Genomic DNA, 18,413 nt, shown 5'->3' with positions numbered 1-18,413 from the left:
TTACACTATACATCAAGATAGATTTCACTAGTGAATCTATAACATGTGTGACATACATATCTACAACATCTATACATCAGTCTGAGGCTGTGGATGATCCATTAAGAGAAGTGTGCAGTATATGTGAGTACGTCACTTTTTTTTGTCTCATCTTCATCTACAAATGGCGTCGGATGGCAGAATGTAAATTAGATGGTTATTACGGCAGTGTTCATCAAGCCAGGCTGGAGAGACTTCAATAGCTTGATGAATATGCATGCAAATTTGTTAATTAAGTTAATTATTCTGCTGAAAATTCATTTGTCTTCCAAGGACTTCTCCTGCAATGATTCGAACATGTTTCTGTCATTAGTCATGCACCATGCTATTTAAAATCACTTTGGTCCACTTTTTAAAAGTTTGACAGGGCCAAAAAAGACAGAGGGGGAAGTGTAAGACCAATAAAAGAGTGGTGTGAGAGATAGAACGATAAAGGAGGGATGGAATCTGTTTTTAGCAACTGAAATATTTTTGGACGGCTCCAAGGGAAGGGGCTGACTGGATGGCAGTAAAGCTGGCAGAGCAGAACAGAGCTTAAATACATTGGGTGAAACGTTTACCACTAAAGTACAAACCGATTGACCACCCAAACCCCTTCATATCAGAGATGTTTTAGTTCCCTACATGTAATGAGTTTTACTGTATAAGACATTAAGTGTAGCTGGGAGTTCAATAACAAAATAGAGAGGTATTTTGTTGAGCTGTAATGTATTATTTACAAGTTGGTGTTCACAATATATCAATAATGCTATTCGTGGGGGAGCCTTCTTCTTCCAGGCTTCTAGTTCTTTTGGTTAGGCTTTGTTGTGTACATTTTAGGGATTCTCCCAGTGGGTAATGACTTCGCCTTAGATGGCAGCTGTCCACTGTTATGTGGTGCTGAAGTTCTTAATTCCGACGCCGTTGATGTCAGTGGTGCTGAATCTCTGATAGGCTAAGGCCTACATGAAGTTTATTATGACTCAACATAGTTTGTGTAAGACTATCCTCAAACTAAACTTGATCGGTTGTTTTTTTGTTGTTGTAGGCTTCCTGTCAGCATATAGACCTTACTCAAGAAGTGTGAGGAAGAAAGCTCACGAAGTAGAACGACCCCCGCTGAGCGCCGCTACCGCAGTGACAGGTGTTTGAGAAAATACTGCGTGTTTGAACGTCGTGTAACTCCCACCGTTGGAGGGACATCTGAACACCACACCTCACAGCTGCCACAACAAGTGGACTAAGGTAATAATGACAAACGGTTGGCATATTTTTTTTCTTCCTAATTTCAGATTCAGGCAGCCTACATTTTCTGTCGAGAGAGAGAGAGAGTGAGAGGTCAGTTAGCCTAATGTACATACACACAAAATATTCTTCACAGGCCTACTTTACTTCTCATCTCTTAAATGGAATGCTCAGAGGAACATACTACAACATAACCGAACCCAACCATTCTCTGGCAGCGACCGGAGCAGTGTTCACGGGCCAATGAAAACACCTAGTCCCCTGTCTCCACTTTTAATTGGGGATCTTTAGTGCTATTAGCTGCAGAGGCTGCTTGCCTGCATTGGCTCCCTCAGTAGTGTCACTACCACTGTGTCTCTACTGACTATCACTTTATGTGTCTTGGCACAGCTCCTCAAGTGGGCGCGCACACACATTATCCATTCTGTGCTGTAACACACACACACACACACACACACCCACACCCACACCCACACCCACACCCACACCCACACACACACACACACACACACACACACACACACACACACACACACACACACACACACTTGGGGAATACTGCTTAATCAATGATATTAAAAAAATATTAATTTATTTGTTCAATCATTAATTTGTGGTACATATGGAAATATAAGCTATAAACGTATATGTTAAAAGGCAACATCATCCATAAACAGGTGAAAATGCTTTAGAGGAAGTTGTCTCCTACAAATAAAAACGTGTGAGATGGCCTCCCAATGATTCCCCTGACTGCTAATGCATATTAATTAAACATCGCCATCTGGTGGGAGCAAGAGACATGACAAGTAAATAAATTCAACTAGACAGGAGTTGTTTGACTCAGAGCCAAATGCAAATCACTGGTACTGAACCTGAACCAGCACGTATCCCGTAATACCATGAGATTTATTTGTGCCAGATGTGTTCTGCTGAGAGTTCTCTTTCTCAACATTGCACATGTTATACCCATAAATAATGATAAACTTTAAATCAGCCAGCCTGGAACAGAACATGCACAGTAACAGGTCTACGTGTGTCTAAGGAGCTACATTCTTAGCTTGTACATATAGCTTTGGTGTCCATTTGATGTTGCACATACAGTGAATTTGCATCTATAGGCTGACGTCATTGGATTTAGCCAAGTTGTCAACAGTCTCACTATTTCAAAATAGTGAATAGGCTTACTGAATACTGAATGATAGATAGTTTAGCAAAACTCCATGCAAACAATAGAACAAACATCATAATGTCCAAACAATAGAACATAGCACATAACACTAGCTGACACATCCACACTGAGTGTTTGTCAGCCTGATAGCATTCTGTTGGTTACCTGAACAGCTGTTATGATCACAGGGTTACACAGCCACACTCCAGATGTGAGGAGCATCAATTACAGATGCACCTGAGTCTGGTGATTGCATAAATTATTAAGTACAATATTGATGTCTAGCACCGACAGTCTCCTCAAGGGAGCAGGATTTAGGTAATATGAACTTTATCAAAGGCCCACTAGGCTTAAGTGGTTTTACTGTCTGTCTGTGAAATAAAATGCATTACTACAAAGATGATAATGTGGAACAGCTACAGGACTCATTTGCAACACACTTTTGATGATGCTTCTGATGAACAGCATCACAGACTAATTGCTTGAACAGACAGATGGTATAGGCTTAAGATTTTAGAGAATAACCCCAGGGGCTACGAAATAAATGCACAGATGTGCAATAGCCAAACACATAAAGAAATATTGGATGAAAGGAGAGGAATGAAATAAAAGAGGAAATAGAAACGTATGGGCCGTTTTCTTTTGTTTTCTCACTTCTGTCTCTCTGGCATCTGTTGATGATGAGTAATGTTAACAATGACAATTTACTAAATCCAATCCAGGCTAAGGTAAGAAGTGACATAAACTTTCCCTTACCCCCTCTGGTGGTCACAGCCTATACATACAGTTGGCATGAGCACGACACAGCCTGAGAAACTGATTTTCGGGCCATCTAACAGCAGGAGTTGAAAACGTTTTTTTTCTAGAGTCTGGCACAACATTTTGAGGTAGTAATACACAAACAAATCATCGTAGGTTTGATATTTTTCAGTGCACATGCTTTTGATTAATTATGCTTTTTTTGATAACCCTGATCATGTGTAGGCTTATGCATCTGCAATGAAATTGACTGAAATGCAAACGTTTCTGTGAAATGTTCAGGAGGCAAGGAATGTGATATTAGGAGGGAGTGTTCAAATCAATCAAGTAAAAAAAACATCTGCATTTGCCTCTAGCAAATATCAGACAAAACACTAGATGCTATTGACTACCAAATCTAGTACCCAATAATTGTTTTGTTTTACATGTGGTTAACACCTCTACCAAATGCATATGCATTAGCATTCAGCGCCTTTTGTCTGAAATATCTCAACACAATCTCAATTATAATTGTTGTTAAATGCACGTTTAATTAAATCGCTTACAATAAAAAGGCAAAATTGAATTGAGGCATCTTGCATTCTGACATAAATGTTGTTGTCATTAATAGTACGTATGGAAGAGAGAGAGAGAACAAGTGCCTGGTGAGGACTATAAGACATCCATCATTAACTTTGCCCATTTCTCTGTCGTCTTCTAGGGTGAATTAATAGAGTGTCTCAGGGAGGACGGTGGGTTGCCGGAGGCTCCGAGGCAACACTCCCTCCACCGTCTGTTCCTGCTGATGCGGTCTCACAACTCAACTGATGACGATTATTAGCTCACTGACTAGTCTCTTCTCACAGGCACTGTGCAGGATGCCCTGAGTCTGACGAGAGAGACTACTCACAGACAGACTGAAAGGAGTGAATCTCACTCTGACTTAACTGTCTGGCAGGCACAAGTCGACAGACACCACAGCTGGTGGTGGTTAAGAGACAATGGAATTCCAAAATAGCTACTGATGGGGAGTGTCTTCTGATAGAGTACACTAACAAAAGAGTTAAAGTATATTCTTTCAGGATGTTCCTCGGTATATATGTCATTGAGCCAGTGTCTCTGTTATCAGAAAGTAGACATAAAACCCCTGTTGTAAAGTATAGAGAGGAACCTAAACTATGCTTGTTTGTTAATGAGGAGATGGCTTTTGTGGAAAAATAAATACTCTCTTGTAGTAAATTTCAAAGGAGTGGACAAATGTCCTTTAGAATTTTTGGTATTTAAAGTAAGCCTCCACTTCAAATTTGCACAAAACAACATCTCATATAGCTGCACTAGAGCAAAGTCTAGCCAGCATCACAGTTAGCGGTTGTTGTCCACGGGCAGCCTGAATCTCTTCCTCTTATGGTCTGGCTGGCAGGCAGCAGTCATTCCCTACCACAGCCCCCCCACACACGCCTCCTCTAGCCTGTTTAAGAGGATTATGGGCATGTTTTGACCCTGTAGGACGGTCAGGAGACTGGCTGTGGATGAGACCAGAAGTAACCCGATTAAAGGCTAGAGCTCCAGAATGGAGGCCAATGCACAGTATGACAGAACCAGAGGTGAACCAAAATTAAACACATCTATGTTTTAAGTGAAAAGTTACGCTGGTCCGAAGCCGAAAAATAAAGGAAATTCACATGAGAAACAGAAGGGACAATTTCACCCATGCACTATCAACGTTTTCCAGCACAGAGCTTTGACCTAGGCCTAGTTTTGGGTTACTACTGTGCTGACAAACAGACATGGCAAATTCAAACAATGTATTGTGCAATTACATTTGTCATTAGAAGATGATTAGAAGATATTATCATTGGGTCATATACAGTATGCTTAAAACAAGTCACACAGTCAATTGTAGATATGAGAGGAAATAGGGCTAATGCAAGTCAAACATAGATTGTAACCTGATTGTATTATAGTATTAAGATTAATACAGAGAATATGCTATTAAAAACTGTTCAGGGTCATTGATATGATACATTAAATGAATAAAAGGTAAATACAGAGTATTTTGTCATGCAAGGAAGGAAGGATTTGTTACATATATAGGGCATGGTTTTCCATATCAAATATTCATAAAACAAACTGCATTTACTGCATTTTCACACAAAAAAACATTTAGCAACAAATCTCTGAGATCTATGATTAGGCTATAATAAAACCCATTATATTGCTTTGCAGTTTGTAGTAACAAAATTAAACATTCCAACAGCCCTATTCCCTGATAGTGTACTACATAGGGAATAGGTTGCCAAGATGTTACATTTATAGTTTGACAAGAAAAAGAGGGCATAATTGATACGCCGTTCAATCGGTAATTACACATGACCATACTTTCTCCGGTGGCTCTAGCTCACCGGAGTCCTTGGCATCAAGCTAACTAACTTCATAATGTGATTTCACTTAAGATGAGGTGTTAAAAAGCCCTGGGATTTTATCCTGTAATCCTGTATGTCAGTCATCAAAAATCCACCCCACCCCCCCAAAAAAGGTAGCCTGGTAACCCAAAATAAACTGCTCCCGTTCTGTTGTGAAGTAAAACAAAAGGCAAACATAACATTTCAGTTTGGTTCCAAGCTATGACCAATTCCAATAGTATCAAAGTATGCTAGCAATTTGTCTTCAACAACTACCAAGTAACAAGTGATGGGTCGTTCGCAAACGACTGACTTTTTGGTGAATGTCGGGAACCGAATCACATTAGTGAAAAAGCCATTAATTTGGCTCCCTGATTGCATACTGTTGCTACTGCTTTTAGAGTTTCAGACAATTATCTGCAGATAAATTATATAAACATTCTCTGAAGATTGTAATTCCTCACTTCAGGAGCAACAGTGAGGAGACATTTTCAGGTCCACACACATTATGCAACTTTGTAGATATGCCATTTTTTCAGTTTGAGGTAAATTTTTAAGCGCTACTGAACAAAGAGCCATTTGGGAGCCAAATGAACAGCTCTTTTAGATGAACGGAGCCAAATAAGCAGGCTCACTGAAAAGACTTGAAACGCCAATCACTACCACTAACCTCCCGTCACCAAATCCACACTACAACTTGGTCCCTATTCAGATGTTTACCTGTGCATAGTTCTCCATCTTGGGAGAGTGATAGTTTAGATAAGTATTTTCTTTGAGGCAAAAAAAACACAATGATCTCCCTAATATCATAAATTACAGTTCAAACACATTTTCTTTGTTGGCCAAATATGAACGCAATGCACTTGTTAGGTTTGTCCATGGAAGAGACATCAGGGAGGCATCGATTGAGTCACTCACTTTTCCTTTGCTTGTTCGTACACCGAACACAGAATCTGATTACCCTGTGGCTTTAGCTACGTGTGGGATTTGTAGAAATTAATAGTGCAGCTAGGGCCCTTCTGTTCTGCTGCAGATTCCACAATATAGCCTGGTTAACGCTGCAGCGTTTAATCTGGTTTAACCAGGGTATCCAGAGAAAGCAGACAACACATCAAGCTCTGACTGACTAATAACATGACCAAGAGTATCCATCCATTATTCTACAGCTGTGCAGGTCTGATAAAAATGAAACCAGCAGTTCTAATCTAGAATATTGCATAGATGACAGGAATTGGCTCAGTGGAATTTTGCACCTCTGATAAAACCGCTTCCTGACAGCACCATTTTACATGCAGATTTTTCACTGGTGCAGTGATGTTAAGAAAAATATTGGCCAGGTTACAGTCCAACACTGGACTCCTGTCAGACCCAATACCCATCTGTTACAGGCCACAATGGGCAAACACTGCATGCTTAGGTGTGCTGAAGGTAATGTTGCATACATACAGGACATTGGGAGTTAATTTACATTTTCAACAATTGTACATGTTTCTATAATCAGATCAGAGATGGAGGATAAGGTGTGAATAAGAGCCGAGATTGTGTTATGCACTTTAAAAAATGTGACATTGTGTTTTTATTGCCTCAGAGTTTTACATCAGACATGCGGCTGAACTTTATTGGTCAATACATAACGGAAAAGTCTAAAAGCTGATGAGGTCCTGGTCTTGAAGCAATAGCATTACTTTAAAATCCGTGGACCTTCAACTGCTCCTCCCTGACAATGCCGATCTGGTGGGGGAAAGATACAAATTAGGCTACACAATAACACCACAGGACACACTAACAATAGAAACAACAGCCAGTAGGTTACAGTCATAGTGACTACAGAGCCAAGAGTATGTGGAAAAAAGCCCATGTCATGCGGCCATTAGCATTTTTCACACATCATGGTAAAAACATCTATACATGACCGAGCTTCACAAATCGATTTTTCGATACTTCCAGATAATTTGGACATGATGGGACAAAATATTGTAATATCGGTCCCATGACTTGAGTGGGATTTGTGTCACAAATGCTAAAACTTTAGCAGGTGGAAACAGTGCCAGGGAAAATAAACCAAATCTTGGATTGCTGTCATACCTTGTCTGTAGACTGCTTACAGGGTAAGAAAACCAATGAGTAATTTTATAATTTGGGTGAATTACCCCTTTAAGGATTCCAGCATTAAGTTTCTGCACCACTGATAACCCTTTTTCTCAGAATTTTCTCAGAATCAAAACAGTGTCACAACTTAGATAATGCTGCACTACAGTTTGGTTTTTCTATTGGTTCTGTTAAGTATTCATTGTAGACTATGCTTAAGTACTATAGAGTATGTGTGTGACCAAGTTGTGTGAAATGCAGCAAAGTATCTAACATCTGATTACTTGAATGCATTTACTTATCCAGAGAGACTTACAAATCAGTGGATTCAACAAGTGTAGGTAAGACAACCACACATCTGAAAGAAGCTTACCTCCATGAGGAACTGGCAGATGTTTTTTCTCTGGTCTCCCTGCAGCTGGATGACTTCACCGTACTCAGGGTGCTCAATCACAGTACCATTGCAGGCAAATTTCTGTCAGGCACAGAGAGACAACCCCAGTAAATCACATGCTTAGCTTTGTGTAAATTAGCTGACATTGGCATGAAAAGTTGATTAATTAGTAAACAAACAGTCTTGTGTATTTGTTTTGTAACACATTCCAATTTGAGATAATATAATAAGACACAAGGAGAGATTGAGAGGGGCATGTGGCTAAGTAACCTTCCCATTAGCATTCAGTACATCACCATCTGACTAACACAAGCCCAAAGCCAGTTTTAATCACTAGCTAGCTACGTCCTCGTGTGTGTGTGTGTGTGTGTGTGTGTGTGGGGGGGGGGGGGGGGGGGGGGGGGCAGTAAATTCCCCAGTGATAACTGGTGGCTTATGGAATAAAACGGACCTATTGATGCTGCAAATAGATTTTCCACTCTACAAAGGGTAATAGCCATCGACCATAGCGGTTCAGCATCATGCACTTTGAGTGTTACTTACAAATGGATGTAAACAAAAAGTCCTCACGCTAATCCCTGCCTACACATACCTCAATACTCCACTATCTCTGTACATATGGTATTGACACTGTACATCGCTTCCCCACTTGTTTTCTTAGACTTTAATATTGAATATTTCACTAGGCTAGGGCTTACAAATAAAATGTATTTGTACTCGTGCATGACAAGAATTCTACTTGAATACGCATCATCACCTTCTTGAAGGCCTTCACAAGCTTCTTCTTGTCGTAATCGGCCGCGATCCCTTGAACAGTGGTTAGGGTCTTGCGTCCGTTTCGTTGCTGTATCCTTATGTGGATTTTATCTTCTGTCCCTGCCGGGAGTAAGTCGTCACCCTTGGTTGCATCAGCAAAGGGATCTGAAAAGAAAAGGGGAGAAAAATTCTGCGCGTTTAGTTAGCTACTCATGCTAGGCTAAATTCGGTGATGGGTGTCATATCACATCAAATGTTGCACTGTTATCTCTATATAAAAAAGTGATTTTATTTAGATACCACTTTCGTCCTGGCTGGCTACTGTAATCTGTTAGATGGTTAGCTAGCTTGGATTCAACGTTCACTAGGTGACTGGTCGTTTTGCCCCGTTTAGGACACACAACACGATAGAAGCTTAACATGGATAACATCACTAACCAACGTTAACGCGTAATTACACAGACCGTAGCTAACACAGACCGTTGCCATGGGAAGTTGTCTGGCCAACGTTAGCGCCAGCTTTTAGCTATTTAACCATCTTACAATAATTTAGCTGGGCCATCGTATTTCATTAAACTGTTTATTTTCAAAACAGCCTTGGCTAAATTGTACGATCAAGTCAAGAATGGTCAAATGTACATTTGCTAACGTTACTTGCTACTGTCAATTAACGTTAGCCTTTCTAGCTGGCTAGAATTTGCGCTTTAACTTACCAAAAGATTGGAGGTTCTGAATAGAGGACATGCGATATTAGGACGATAACTTTGTGGAGATGAAATACCTCGGCGATGTAATGCCGTGCCTATTTATATGAGTATTATTTAACAAAGTAGCTCAAATAAAAGGACAAAAACAACCTCAGCGCACGCCTCGTATCCTTGACAAAATGGCTTCGAACAAAAAAGTATTCGAATCCGTTTGCTTTTGTTCGACTTCATCGTTGGTGCTAGCAAGCCATCGACCACAATGAATCTGTGGACTCAACACTGCCATCCACCTTGTTGGAGGGACGTTCCCAAACCAGTAACTTGGTGAATATAAATAGGAAACGCATAGTTTGCACAATTGTTTATTACACATTTTGAACAATTACTTTATTATAAGTCAGTGACAGTATTAATACATGTAACGTAATTTAAACATTATGGTTGAAGTCAATTTAAAATACCGTTTTATCATCCAGTGTAAACAAGGTATCACACCTATTTTCGGTATGATTCTCAGAGCATAACGTTATAAAATTATTTCAATTATACAGTCAAAGTGAGCTATATTATAGAAATTCATGACATCTGTCCATTGCTCAGCAGCTCTTCATGACATGCCAATTCCAACAAGTAGTGCCACCAAAAAGGCAACATTTCCTAGGAAAAACAGGACCAGTAGTAACAACGCCTTGCATGCCTGTGGGGAGAAATGATAAATATAATCACACCGTAACAGAATAGTTAATGTGTCACTTAACAAATCACTAATACAATAAGTATATTGAAAATGTGATTCAATGGTGGGATTCAGCTTACTGATTCAGAAGCACCCTCTTCGTTATCTAGAAGAGCAAAAAAGTTAATTGATGTAGTATTTTCAAAGAAAAGCGAAACCTGTACACTGCTGTTGCTGGTATCAGTTTGTTTATTCAAGCTTATGCGTCGCCTATCGTCCTTTGTCAAAGCTTTAGACAAAGGCCAAGACAAAGGCCAAATGTTGGCAGATAAATCGTTCCTTAAGATACACAATATTAGGTTGCTCAATATTGTAGGGGGTTGTATATCATTAACCGGAATTTAAAAAAATGAAAATGTATATTTGTTTTCGCTCACCACTGCGCTTGCAGCGCATGTGAACATCTAGCAGGATGTAGACTGAAGCCTCCCATCCAACAAAACCACCCATCACCTTCAGAAGCCACTTATCCTCAGAGCTGTCAATCAACGACAACCCAGTGAATATGGCCGCCACTGGAAGACAATGTTAACACAATTACTAACATGGCCATAGAGCAACAAACGTCTGACAGAATAAAAAAAAAACTCTGTACTATGCAAATAAAATATATGATCACAGTTCCTTACCAGCTAAAACTTTTATCGCCACTGCATTTAAAGCATGCGACCAATTAAAGAGGATTCGCCTGTGAAACACATTGAGAAAATAAGGCACATTGTCTAGCTTATCTATTACACATAAGGAAACTCACATACAGGAGGAATGATTATGGATCCCTTACCAGCGACGTTGAGGTCCACATCGGAACATGGCAGCGATCGGCTGGAAGAAGGCCAGAATCATAACGACGCAGCCCAACACAGGATGGGCTCCCTATGAACAGTGTCCTCATAAAGTGTCTCGTAACCATTTCAATTATCCGAGCCTTCCATAATGAAGTAGGTTTGTTTGAGTAAGAAAACTGTAGGCTAGCCAGCATTTGTCAACTTCATTCAGAAGATATTGGCTATTAAGACTGACGTTTGATTTAATAATAAATGTATAGGCGCAATAAAAAGGTTTGATACATACCCCACTCCAGCCTCTAACATGTGAGAAGGACAAAATGAAGGCAATGGTGGTGGCAGCAACAGTGAGTGTCATGAGAAACACGTGTGCCTGATGAACATAAAAGCCAAGAGGACATAATGTAGCATCATTATTTAGTACTAAGAACTTTCCACCTAATACAATCTAGACCAGGAGTTATTAAACTTTCTCAACTCCAATGAGAAATGTACCATCCCCCTGTGACGCAAATAGTCTTCCAACAAGCCAAATTAAGGCAAGGCACCACAGGTTGAAATTACATTGGTCAACAAATTCAAACTTGATGTAAACTCATTTTGTTTGTTTTATCATACTGTCAATTTGAATGTGGTTCAAATTCATATCTATAATTTCGAAACTCATCATTAAATCACAATTTAAAAGCCCATTACATAGAACGTTAAACTGTAATATTTACATAGTAATTTAGGGATGGATAACATTTTAATAAAAAATAAATAAAAATAAACACTTCACGTACACATCTTTAGTATTTTGCATAGAAAGATTAAGTTAACCCAAACATTAGGAACACCTTCCTAATATGGAGTTGTGCTGTGTCTCAGAACAGCTCCAGTTTGTCAGGGCATGGCCTCTTACAAAGCATCGAAAGTGTTCCACAGGGATGCTGGCCCATGTTGACTACAATGCTTCCTGTAGTTGTCTGGATGGTGGCTCATTCTTGATACACACAGGAAACTGTTGTGTGAAAAACCCAGCAGTAGCAGTTCTTGACATAAATCGATGCACCTGGCATCTACTACCATACCCTGTTCAAAGGCACTTACATTTGCCTTACCCATTCACCCTCTGAACGGCACACAATCTATGTCTTAATTGCCTCATTTATCCTGTCCCACCCCCCACCAGGGTGTGGTGCCTCGCCTTAAAAAAAAAAAAGTTTGATTATAGATGTACACGACACACCTCTCACACGCCTAGGGCCCAAACTTTGCGTCCTGACCCATAGATAAAGAAAACTTCATCTAGACGTGCCAATGTGACGGATTAACAGTATAGCTTCAGATGTTTGCGACTGGGAGTTCCCGGATCTCGGCCTCGCAAACACGTGACAGCCCGCTTGACACACTTAGCCAATCATGCTATAGTAAAAGGTACCAATTCAGTAGCGACAAATCAAGCAAAGGCGGGAGATCACAATCGAACGCCGTTATACTGTACCCAATGTGTTAGTGTAACAGAAACTCACCAGAAACCAAACGTCTTGCCAACATTCCTTCTCCTTGAGATACCTGGCTGTGATCATTCCTAGACTACCTGTGGTCATCCATGCTATCAACATCAGGGCACCTGAAGCGCAACAGCATAACCAGTCAACAATACACTAGTATCTGTAGTTATAATCAGTATATTACAATATTGTTTGAGGTTATGCATGCAAACTCTCCTCACTAGGACAACAGTAACATTACCATGTGCTTTGATAAGAGGCTGGATTGCATTGGTGACGACCCGAGGTCTTGAAATATCCATCTTAGTGTCACTGATGAAGGTGCTTGTATGATGCCCAATTTCCCCTGTCAAAGTCAACCAAAAAGAGATATAGAATAACCTTAGTTCAGCATTCATGTGTGTTGTATGTTGGCTTGACGTCATCTGTACCACGCCTAAAATATTATAATTAAGCAATAAGGCCAGAGGGGTGGTGGTCCATGTGCCTTCGGGAAAGTATTCAAACACCTCGACTCTCAGGTTCCAGCCCTACTCTAAAATGTATTAAGTTGTTCCCCCCCCCAATGTGACACTTGGCATTCAGTCCAAAGAGTTTAATCTTGGTTTCATCACACCAGAGAATCTTGTTTCTCATGGTCTGAGAGTCTTTTAAGTGCGTTTTGGCAAACTCAAAGTGGTCTGTCATCTGCATTTTACTGAGGAGTGGCTTCCGTCTGGTCACGCTACCATAAAGGCCTGATTGGTGGTGTGCTGCAGAGATGTTTGTCCTTCTAGAAGGTTCTCCTATCGCCACAGAGGAACTATAGAGCTCTGTCAGAGTGACCATCGGGTTCTTGGTCACCTCCCTGACCAAAGCCCTTCTCCCCTAATTGCTCAGTTTGGCCGGGCGGCCAGCTCTAGAAAGATTCTTGGTGGTTCCAAACTTCTTCCATTTAAGAACGATGGAGGCCACTGTTCTTGGGGACCTTCAGTGCTGCAGACATTTTTTGGTACCCTTCCCCAGATCTGTGCCTCGACACAATCGTGTCTCGGAGCTCTACAGACAATTCTGTCGACCTCACGGTTTGGGTTTTGCTCCAACATGCACTGTCGGCTGTGGGACCTTATATAGACAGGTGTTGCTTTCCAAATCATGTCCAATCAACTGAATGTACCACAGGTGGACTCCAAGTTGCAAAAACATCAAGGACAAGCAATAGAAACAGGATGCACCTGAGCTTAATTTCAAGTCTCATAGCAAAGGGTTTGAATACTTGTTTTTTACTTATTACATTTGCAAACATTTCTAAAAACCAGTTTTCACTTCGTCATTATGGGGTAGTGTAGATTGATAAGGAAAAAAAATACATTTTAGAATTAGGCTGTAACGTTACAAAATGTGATGAAAGGGGTCTGAATACTTTCCGAATTTACTGTACCAGGGATAAAGGCTGGACTTCTGCACGACAAGGCAGACTGCTTGGATAGCCCTTAGCCTTGGTATATTGGACATATTCCCAAAGTGCCTTATTGCTAATATAAACTGGTTACCAACGTAATTAGAAGTTAAAATAAATTGTCATACCCGTGGTATATGGCCTGATATACCACGGCTTTCAGCCAATCAGCACTCATTGTTTGAAACAACCAGTTCATAATCCTTGTTAGATAACACAATCTCAGTTATAACAATCTGAAAATCAAATGGAAGCGGAATACAACCATGTCCTCTTTTGTCATACCCTACCATTACTGGTGCTACCATACTGTAAGATTTGGTCTCATACCCTACCATTACTGGTGCTACCATACTGTAAGATTTGGTCTCATACCCTACCATTACTGGTGCTACCATACTGTAAGATTTGGTCTCATACCCTACCATTACTGGTGCTACCATACTGTAAGATTTGGTCTCATACCCTACCATTACTGGTGCTACCATACTGTAAGATTTGGTCTCATACCATTACTGGTTGGTCCGTGCGCAAACATGAGGTAGTAGGGGCAACTGGACCGTACCGATCGCCGAGTTGAGATGGGGTTCCTAGTCATGAAGGAACAGCTAATGATACCATCCTTCATTGATGATTTAACATCAGAAACATTTCCCTACAAAATGACAAACAAGAAACATTTGCATCAATACCAATTGTTTTTGGATTTATTAAGCATCAGGGTTGAGGTCAATTCCATTTAGATTCAGTCAAGTCAGGAAGTAAACAGAAATTTCAGTCCCAATCATTGGAATGGACCCCAACCCTATTAGGCTTTATGTAAACACGTACGCCATTCATGTCATAATAACAAGCGAGTGTGAGAGAAGTTCAATACCAGGGGAACTATGTCCGGCCGCCTTCTTCCTGTTGAATAGGCGTGTTGCAATTGGATGATCCCGTTACTGTCCCGGCCACAAATAAAGATATCATCACTTCCCTTATGAGAAGAACACAGTCACATCTGTTGAATTTGCTCATTCAAATGTAGAGACATTCAGTCCATTTACTTTTATATAAATGAAAAAATAAAAAGTTTAATTTTAAAATTGTTTGAGGGATAGCCTGGTTACAGATCTGTTAGTGCAGTCTTGCCAACTCCTAATGGTCATTGTCATGCCAAACATGTTTGACTATTAGGAGTACCAGGCTAGATGAGGGCAGTGAGCGTTACCATCATCTGGTCATCTGAGAAGCCAATGGCGATGTAGCCATCTGAAGGGCCGTTCATTTCCAAATGGATAGCTGTATCCCTGGTAGAGGTCATAGTAGATAGGAAGTAACAGTCTGGGCTGACCCCAGGGTCACAGTTCAGAGGTTGCCTGAAACAGACCTTACTGCTGCCACATCCAGCACTCGAGATGGACAACTGTTGCAAACATAAATCAATCTTTCTGTAAAGCACCTGGGACAACTGATGTAAGTTCTTACAAATATATAAGTTTGAAAATCTAATATGGCAATATTGTCAGAGTCAGTTACTTGTGATACATTGTTAAGATGAGATGTTTCAAATACTGTTATCCGACACCATACGTACTGAGGATTGCGATGGAAATACTGCTGTAGATGAGGCGGAGGTGGTAGAGGTGATGGGTATGGATGTGCTGTTAGCTGGTGTTGCAGCAGTGCCGCTGAACGTGACTGGATAACTTCTCACGCCAACCCAGAAGGTGGAGAAATCTATTACAAAGGACGCACTGGCAGAACAAATAGTAGAACAATGTAATAGCATCAAGGGCTGGTTTCCCAGACACAGTATTACACTAAAAATCATGTTCAATGGTGTTTCGCCATTGAAAGTGCTTTTTTGTCTAGGACTAGGTTTAATCTGTGTCCGGGAAACCAGATCTGAGGGTATAAGTACTGAACATTCTGGTTCAGGAGCTACAGGATGGATGAATCACATGAATTGGATAGAGTTGAAGTCATCTGATGTGGGGGCCCTCCATGTTCCCTGGATGGATAATTTAGCTGATGCTGATGTGTGAGAAACTGCAGACTTCTGGGAACAGGAAAAAAAAGATGCATGAACATTTAGGTTTTATTCCGACGCAACAGGGTGATTCCACACCAGGAGGGCCCAAAATGATGTCTGGCATCTCAGATTTTCTATGTGAGAATTACCAGAAAGGATGTTTTATATTCTTTTTACATTTGTATCAAACCATGATGAAAGTGGTCATTTTAGACCTATACATGCCTCCTGTAAGACCCTATGAATCATACATTATATAGACAGTCATTTTTTTTAACATTAATTTATTTAACATTAAATATCAAAAGATGCACGTCTATAGAAAAGAGACCGCACTCTACATGGGACAACCACAGAGCAGGTTCAACTTGCCCGGCTCCCATACATTGTCCATCTTTCACCAACGTGGATGAACAAGAGAGCTCAGTTTTAAGCTTACTGGAATTCAGTAAGCCTTGTTTTAAGTTTAAAATAATAAGGTCCCTGCTACTACTAGGTTTCAGAGTTTAACCTGGTCTCCACACACCTCAGACTTGTGGTGCAACCTCTAAATTATGATACATTTTATGAGCACCACCAACATAGTGAATGGAAATTGGTTAAAAGGGAACTCCCTCTGCTAACGATTTGCTGAATGTGCGATCCTAAAGGAGGGCTGTGGTTAACAACCCATGTCAATTTATATCTCTAAAACTGGCATCATCTTCAAAAGAAGGAACCCACTGGAAATTTGAGCCATTTGAAGAGTATAATATTAAAAAAAATGAAGGGTACTTCATAGATTTTTTTATGTTAATTTATTCAATGTGAAAAAGATTTTAGAATCTTGACAATCCATTTTTAGATCTGAACATTCCTGGGTTCAGATGGCCCAAAACAGATTTCATGAGCAAACTACATAATGTAGGCTAGTGGGTTTGGGGTAGCAGGAAGACCCATGCAGGAACAGGATATTTGATCCGTTTGTAAATAGTGTTCTTACATCTTAAATACATTTAGGGCTAGAAGATGTTAAAAAAAACACTACCGTTTCAATTTTATGTAATACTGTAGCTCTCATAACAGCAAATCAGGCTATAGACCATGTGGGAAGACAGAATTAAATTATACAATCTTTATGGGAATAGACTCACAGGTTGTCCGTTGCAGGTGAGGAGCTGTGCCTCTCCACCTGTTACAGTGAAGACTCCCACAGGACTGCTTCCATTAACTGCTCTGGCTTGTAACATGAACCCAATGAATGGAGTGGAATCTGCTATGAGCCGGACTGTTAACACAGTGTGTAGTTGATTTAAAACACCAGTTGCATCACCATAGAAAATGGAGACAGAGATTCAGTCCATATCTACTTTTAAAAGATAGCCCCACAACAGCCAAACCATAAGATTAATAAAAACTATAGTGGTGAGTGTTCAAGATCACTGCATGAAAAATATGACATGGCTTCCTACCTGTGATTTCGTCACCCTCCTTGAAGCTGGACCGGTCAGCGGTGACGGAGAATGGAGCAGGGCTCGTCTGTGCCGTTACGAAGTGTTGCGGTGCCATATCGTCACACGCCTCAGTCACCTCTCCAGAGCTGTAGCACCGCACGACCCGCAGAACACACGCAATGATCAATATGTATCGATCCATCTAGATGAAATGAAGCCGAAAAATAATTAAGAACAGGCTACTGATGGAGAGCGTGGCGTACCACAGTCGACAAGTTTGGGTGAGGGCAGAATGTCTAGTTTAGTGCCTTGTGTGCGATTAACGTTTAGATAGAGAGAGGAACTCCCTTCTGGACACTAGTGTGGCAAGTACGGCCATCGCCTTAAGCACTTAACCCAGTGAGACTAAAGTGTTCTTACAACACTTACAAAAATACAGCTAGTTCTGCCTCAGAACAGTTGGTTTCATTACCATTTTTTTCTACCTAAACACTACATCTTATAGAAGACAACAGTTGCTACTATACATCTGGGTATAAGGAGATGAATTATGTAATACAAGTAAACTGAGGATACAACTTAATAGAAATACTTAATTGTGCAAAAAGATCATGATTTAACAAAATCAATTGGCAGTAGGCCTATTAGGTGATAAAACAAAAGCTTGCCTTTCAGACATAGACACACTACAGAGGGAGTCTCCAACCCTGCTCCTAGAGAGTTACCCTTCTATAGTTTTCACTCCAACCCCAGTTGTAACTAACCTGATTCATCTGATCAACCAGGTCATTATTAGAATCAGGTGCGGTAGATTAGGGTTGGAGCAAAAACGTACAAGAAGAAGGTTGGAGAGCCCTGATATAGAACAATCTGAAAACACCATTGTTGCTCTATCTGGCTTGAGCAATTAAATAATCAGGCACACCTGAAGTGTTACCTGCCATGCAAAACTAAGACAATAAAAATGAAGACAATTTAAATATTTAAAG

General features: G+C 40.4%; 2 protein-coding genes across 4 annotated transcripts; both read right to left on the bottom strand.

The window, feature by feature from the left end:
• Positions 1 to 5,107: 5,107 nt before the first annotated feature.
• eif1b (eukaryotic translation initiation factor 1B) lies at positions 5,108 to 9,726 on the bottom strand. Its single transcript, XM_029698623.1, has 4 exons — positions 9,523 to 9,726; positions 8,811 to 8,974; positions 8,033 to 8,134; positions 5,108 to 7,302 (listed from the first exon to the last, which is right to left on the bottom strand). The coding sequence occupies exons 1-4, from the start codon at positions 9,551 to 9,553 to the stop codon at positions 7,258 to 7,260; spliced, it is 342 nt and encodes a 113-aa protein (XP_029554483.1). The 5' UTR covers positions 9,554 to 9,726; the 3' UTR covers positions 5,108 to 7,257.
• Positions 9,727 to 9,862: 136 nt separating this feature from the next.
• On the bottom strand, positions 9,863 to 18,162 carry LOC115153296 (putative ferric-chelate reductase 1). Of its 3 annotated transcripts, none has more exons than XM_029698591.1 (16): positions 18,093 to 18,162; positions 17,443 to 17,626; positions 17,125 to 17,258; positions 15,921 to 16,018; positions 15,554 to 15,713; positions 15,188 to 15,382; positions 14,852 to 14,953; positions 14,485 to 14,629; positions 12,778 to 12,882; positions 12,555 to 12,655; positions 11,327 to 11,413; positions 11,037 to 11,128; positions 10,882 to 10,940; positions 10,630 to 10,767; positions 10,333 to 10,358; positions 9,863 to 10,213 (listed from the first exon to the last, which is right to left on the bottom strand). In XM_029698591.1, the coding sequence occupies exons 2-16, from the start codon at positions 17,624 to 17,626 to the stop codon at positions 10,124 to 10,126; spliced, it is 1,716 nt and encodes a 571-aa protein (XP_029554451.1). In that variant the 5' UTR covers positions 18,093 to 18,162; the 3' UTR covers positions 9,863 to 10,123. The 3 variants fall into 3 exon arrangements, with proteins under 3 accessions (XP_029554451.1, XP_029554459.1, XP_029554468.1); XM_029698599.1 differs by having other exon boundaries at positions 15,921 to 16,015; XM_029698608.1 differs by lacking the exons at positions 9,863 to 10,213; positions 10,333 to 10,358 and having other exon boundaries at positions 10,676 to 10,767; positions 11,037 to 11,180.
• Positions 18,163 to 18,413: the final 251 nt, after the last annotated feature.

Source organism: Salmo trutta, chromosome 2 (assembly GCF_901001165.1).
Source record: "Salmo trutta chromosome 2, fSalTru1.1, whole genome shotgun sequence".
NCBI classification, from domain to species: domain Eukaryota; kingdom Metazoa; phylum Chordata; class Actinopteri; order Salmoniformes; family Salmonidae; genus Salmo; species Salmo trutta.
This window is presented reverse-complemented; position numbering and strand designations above follow the sequence as displayed.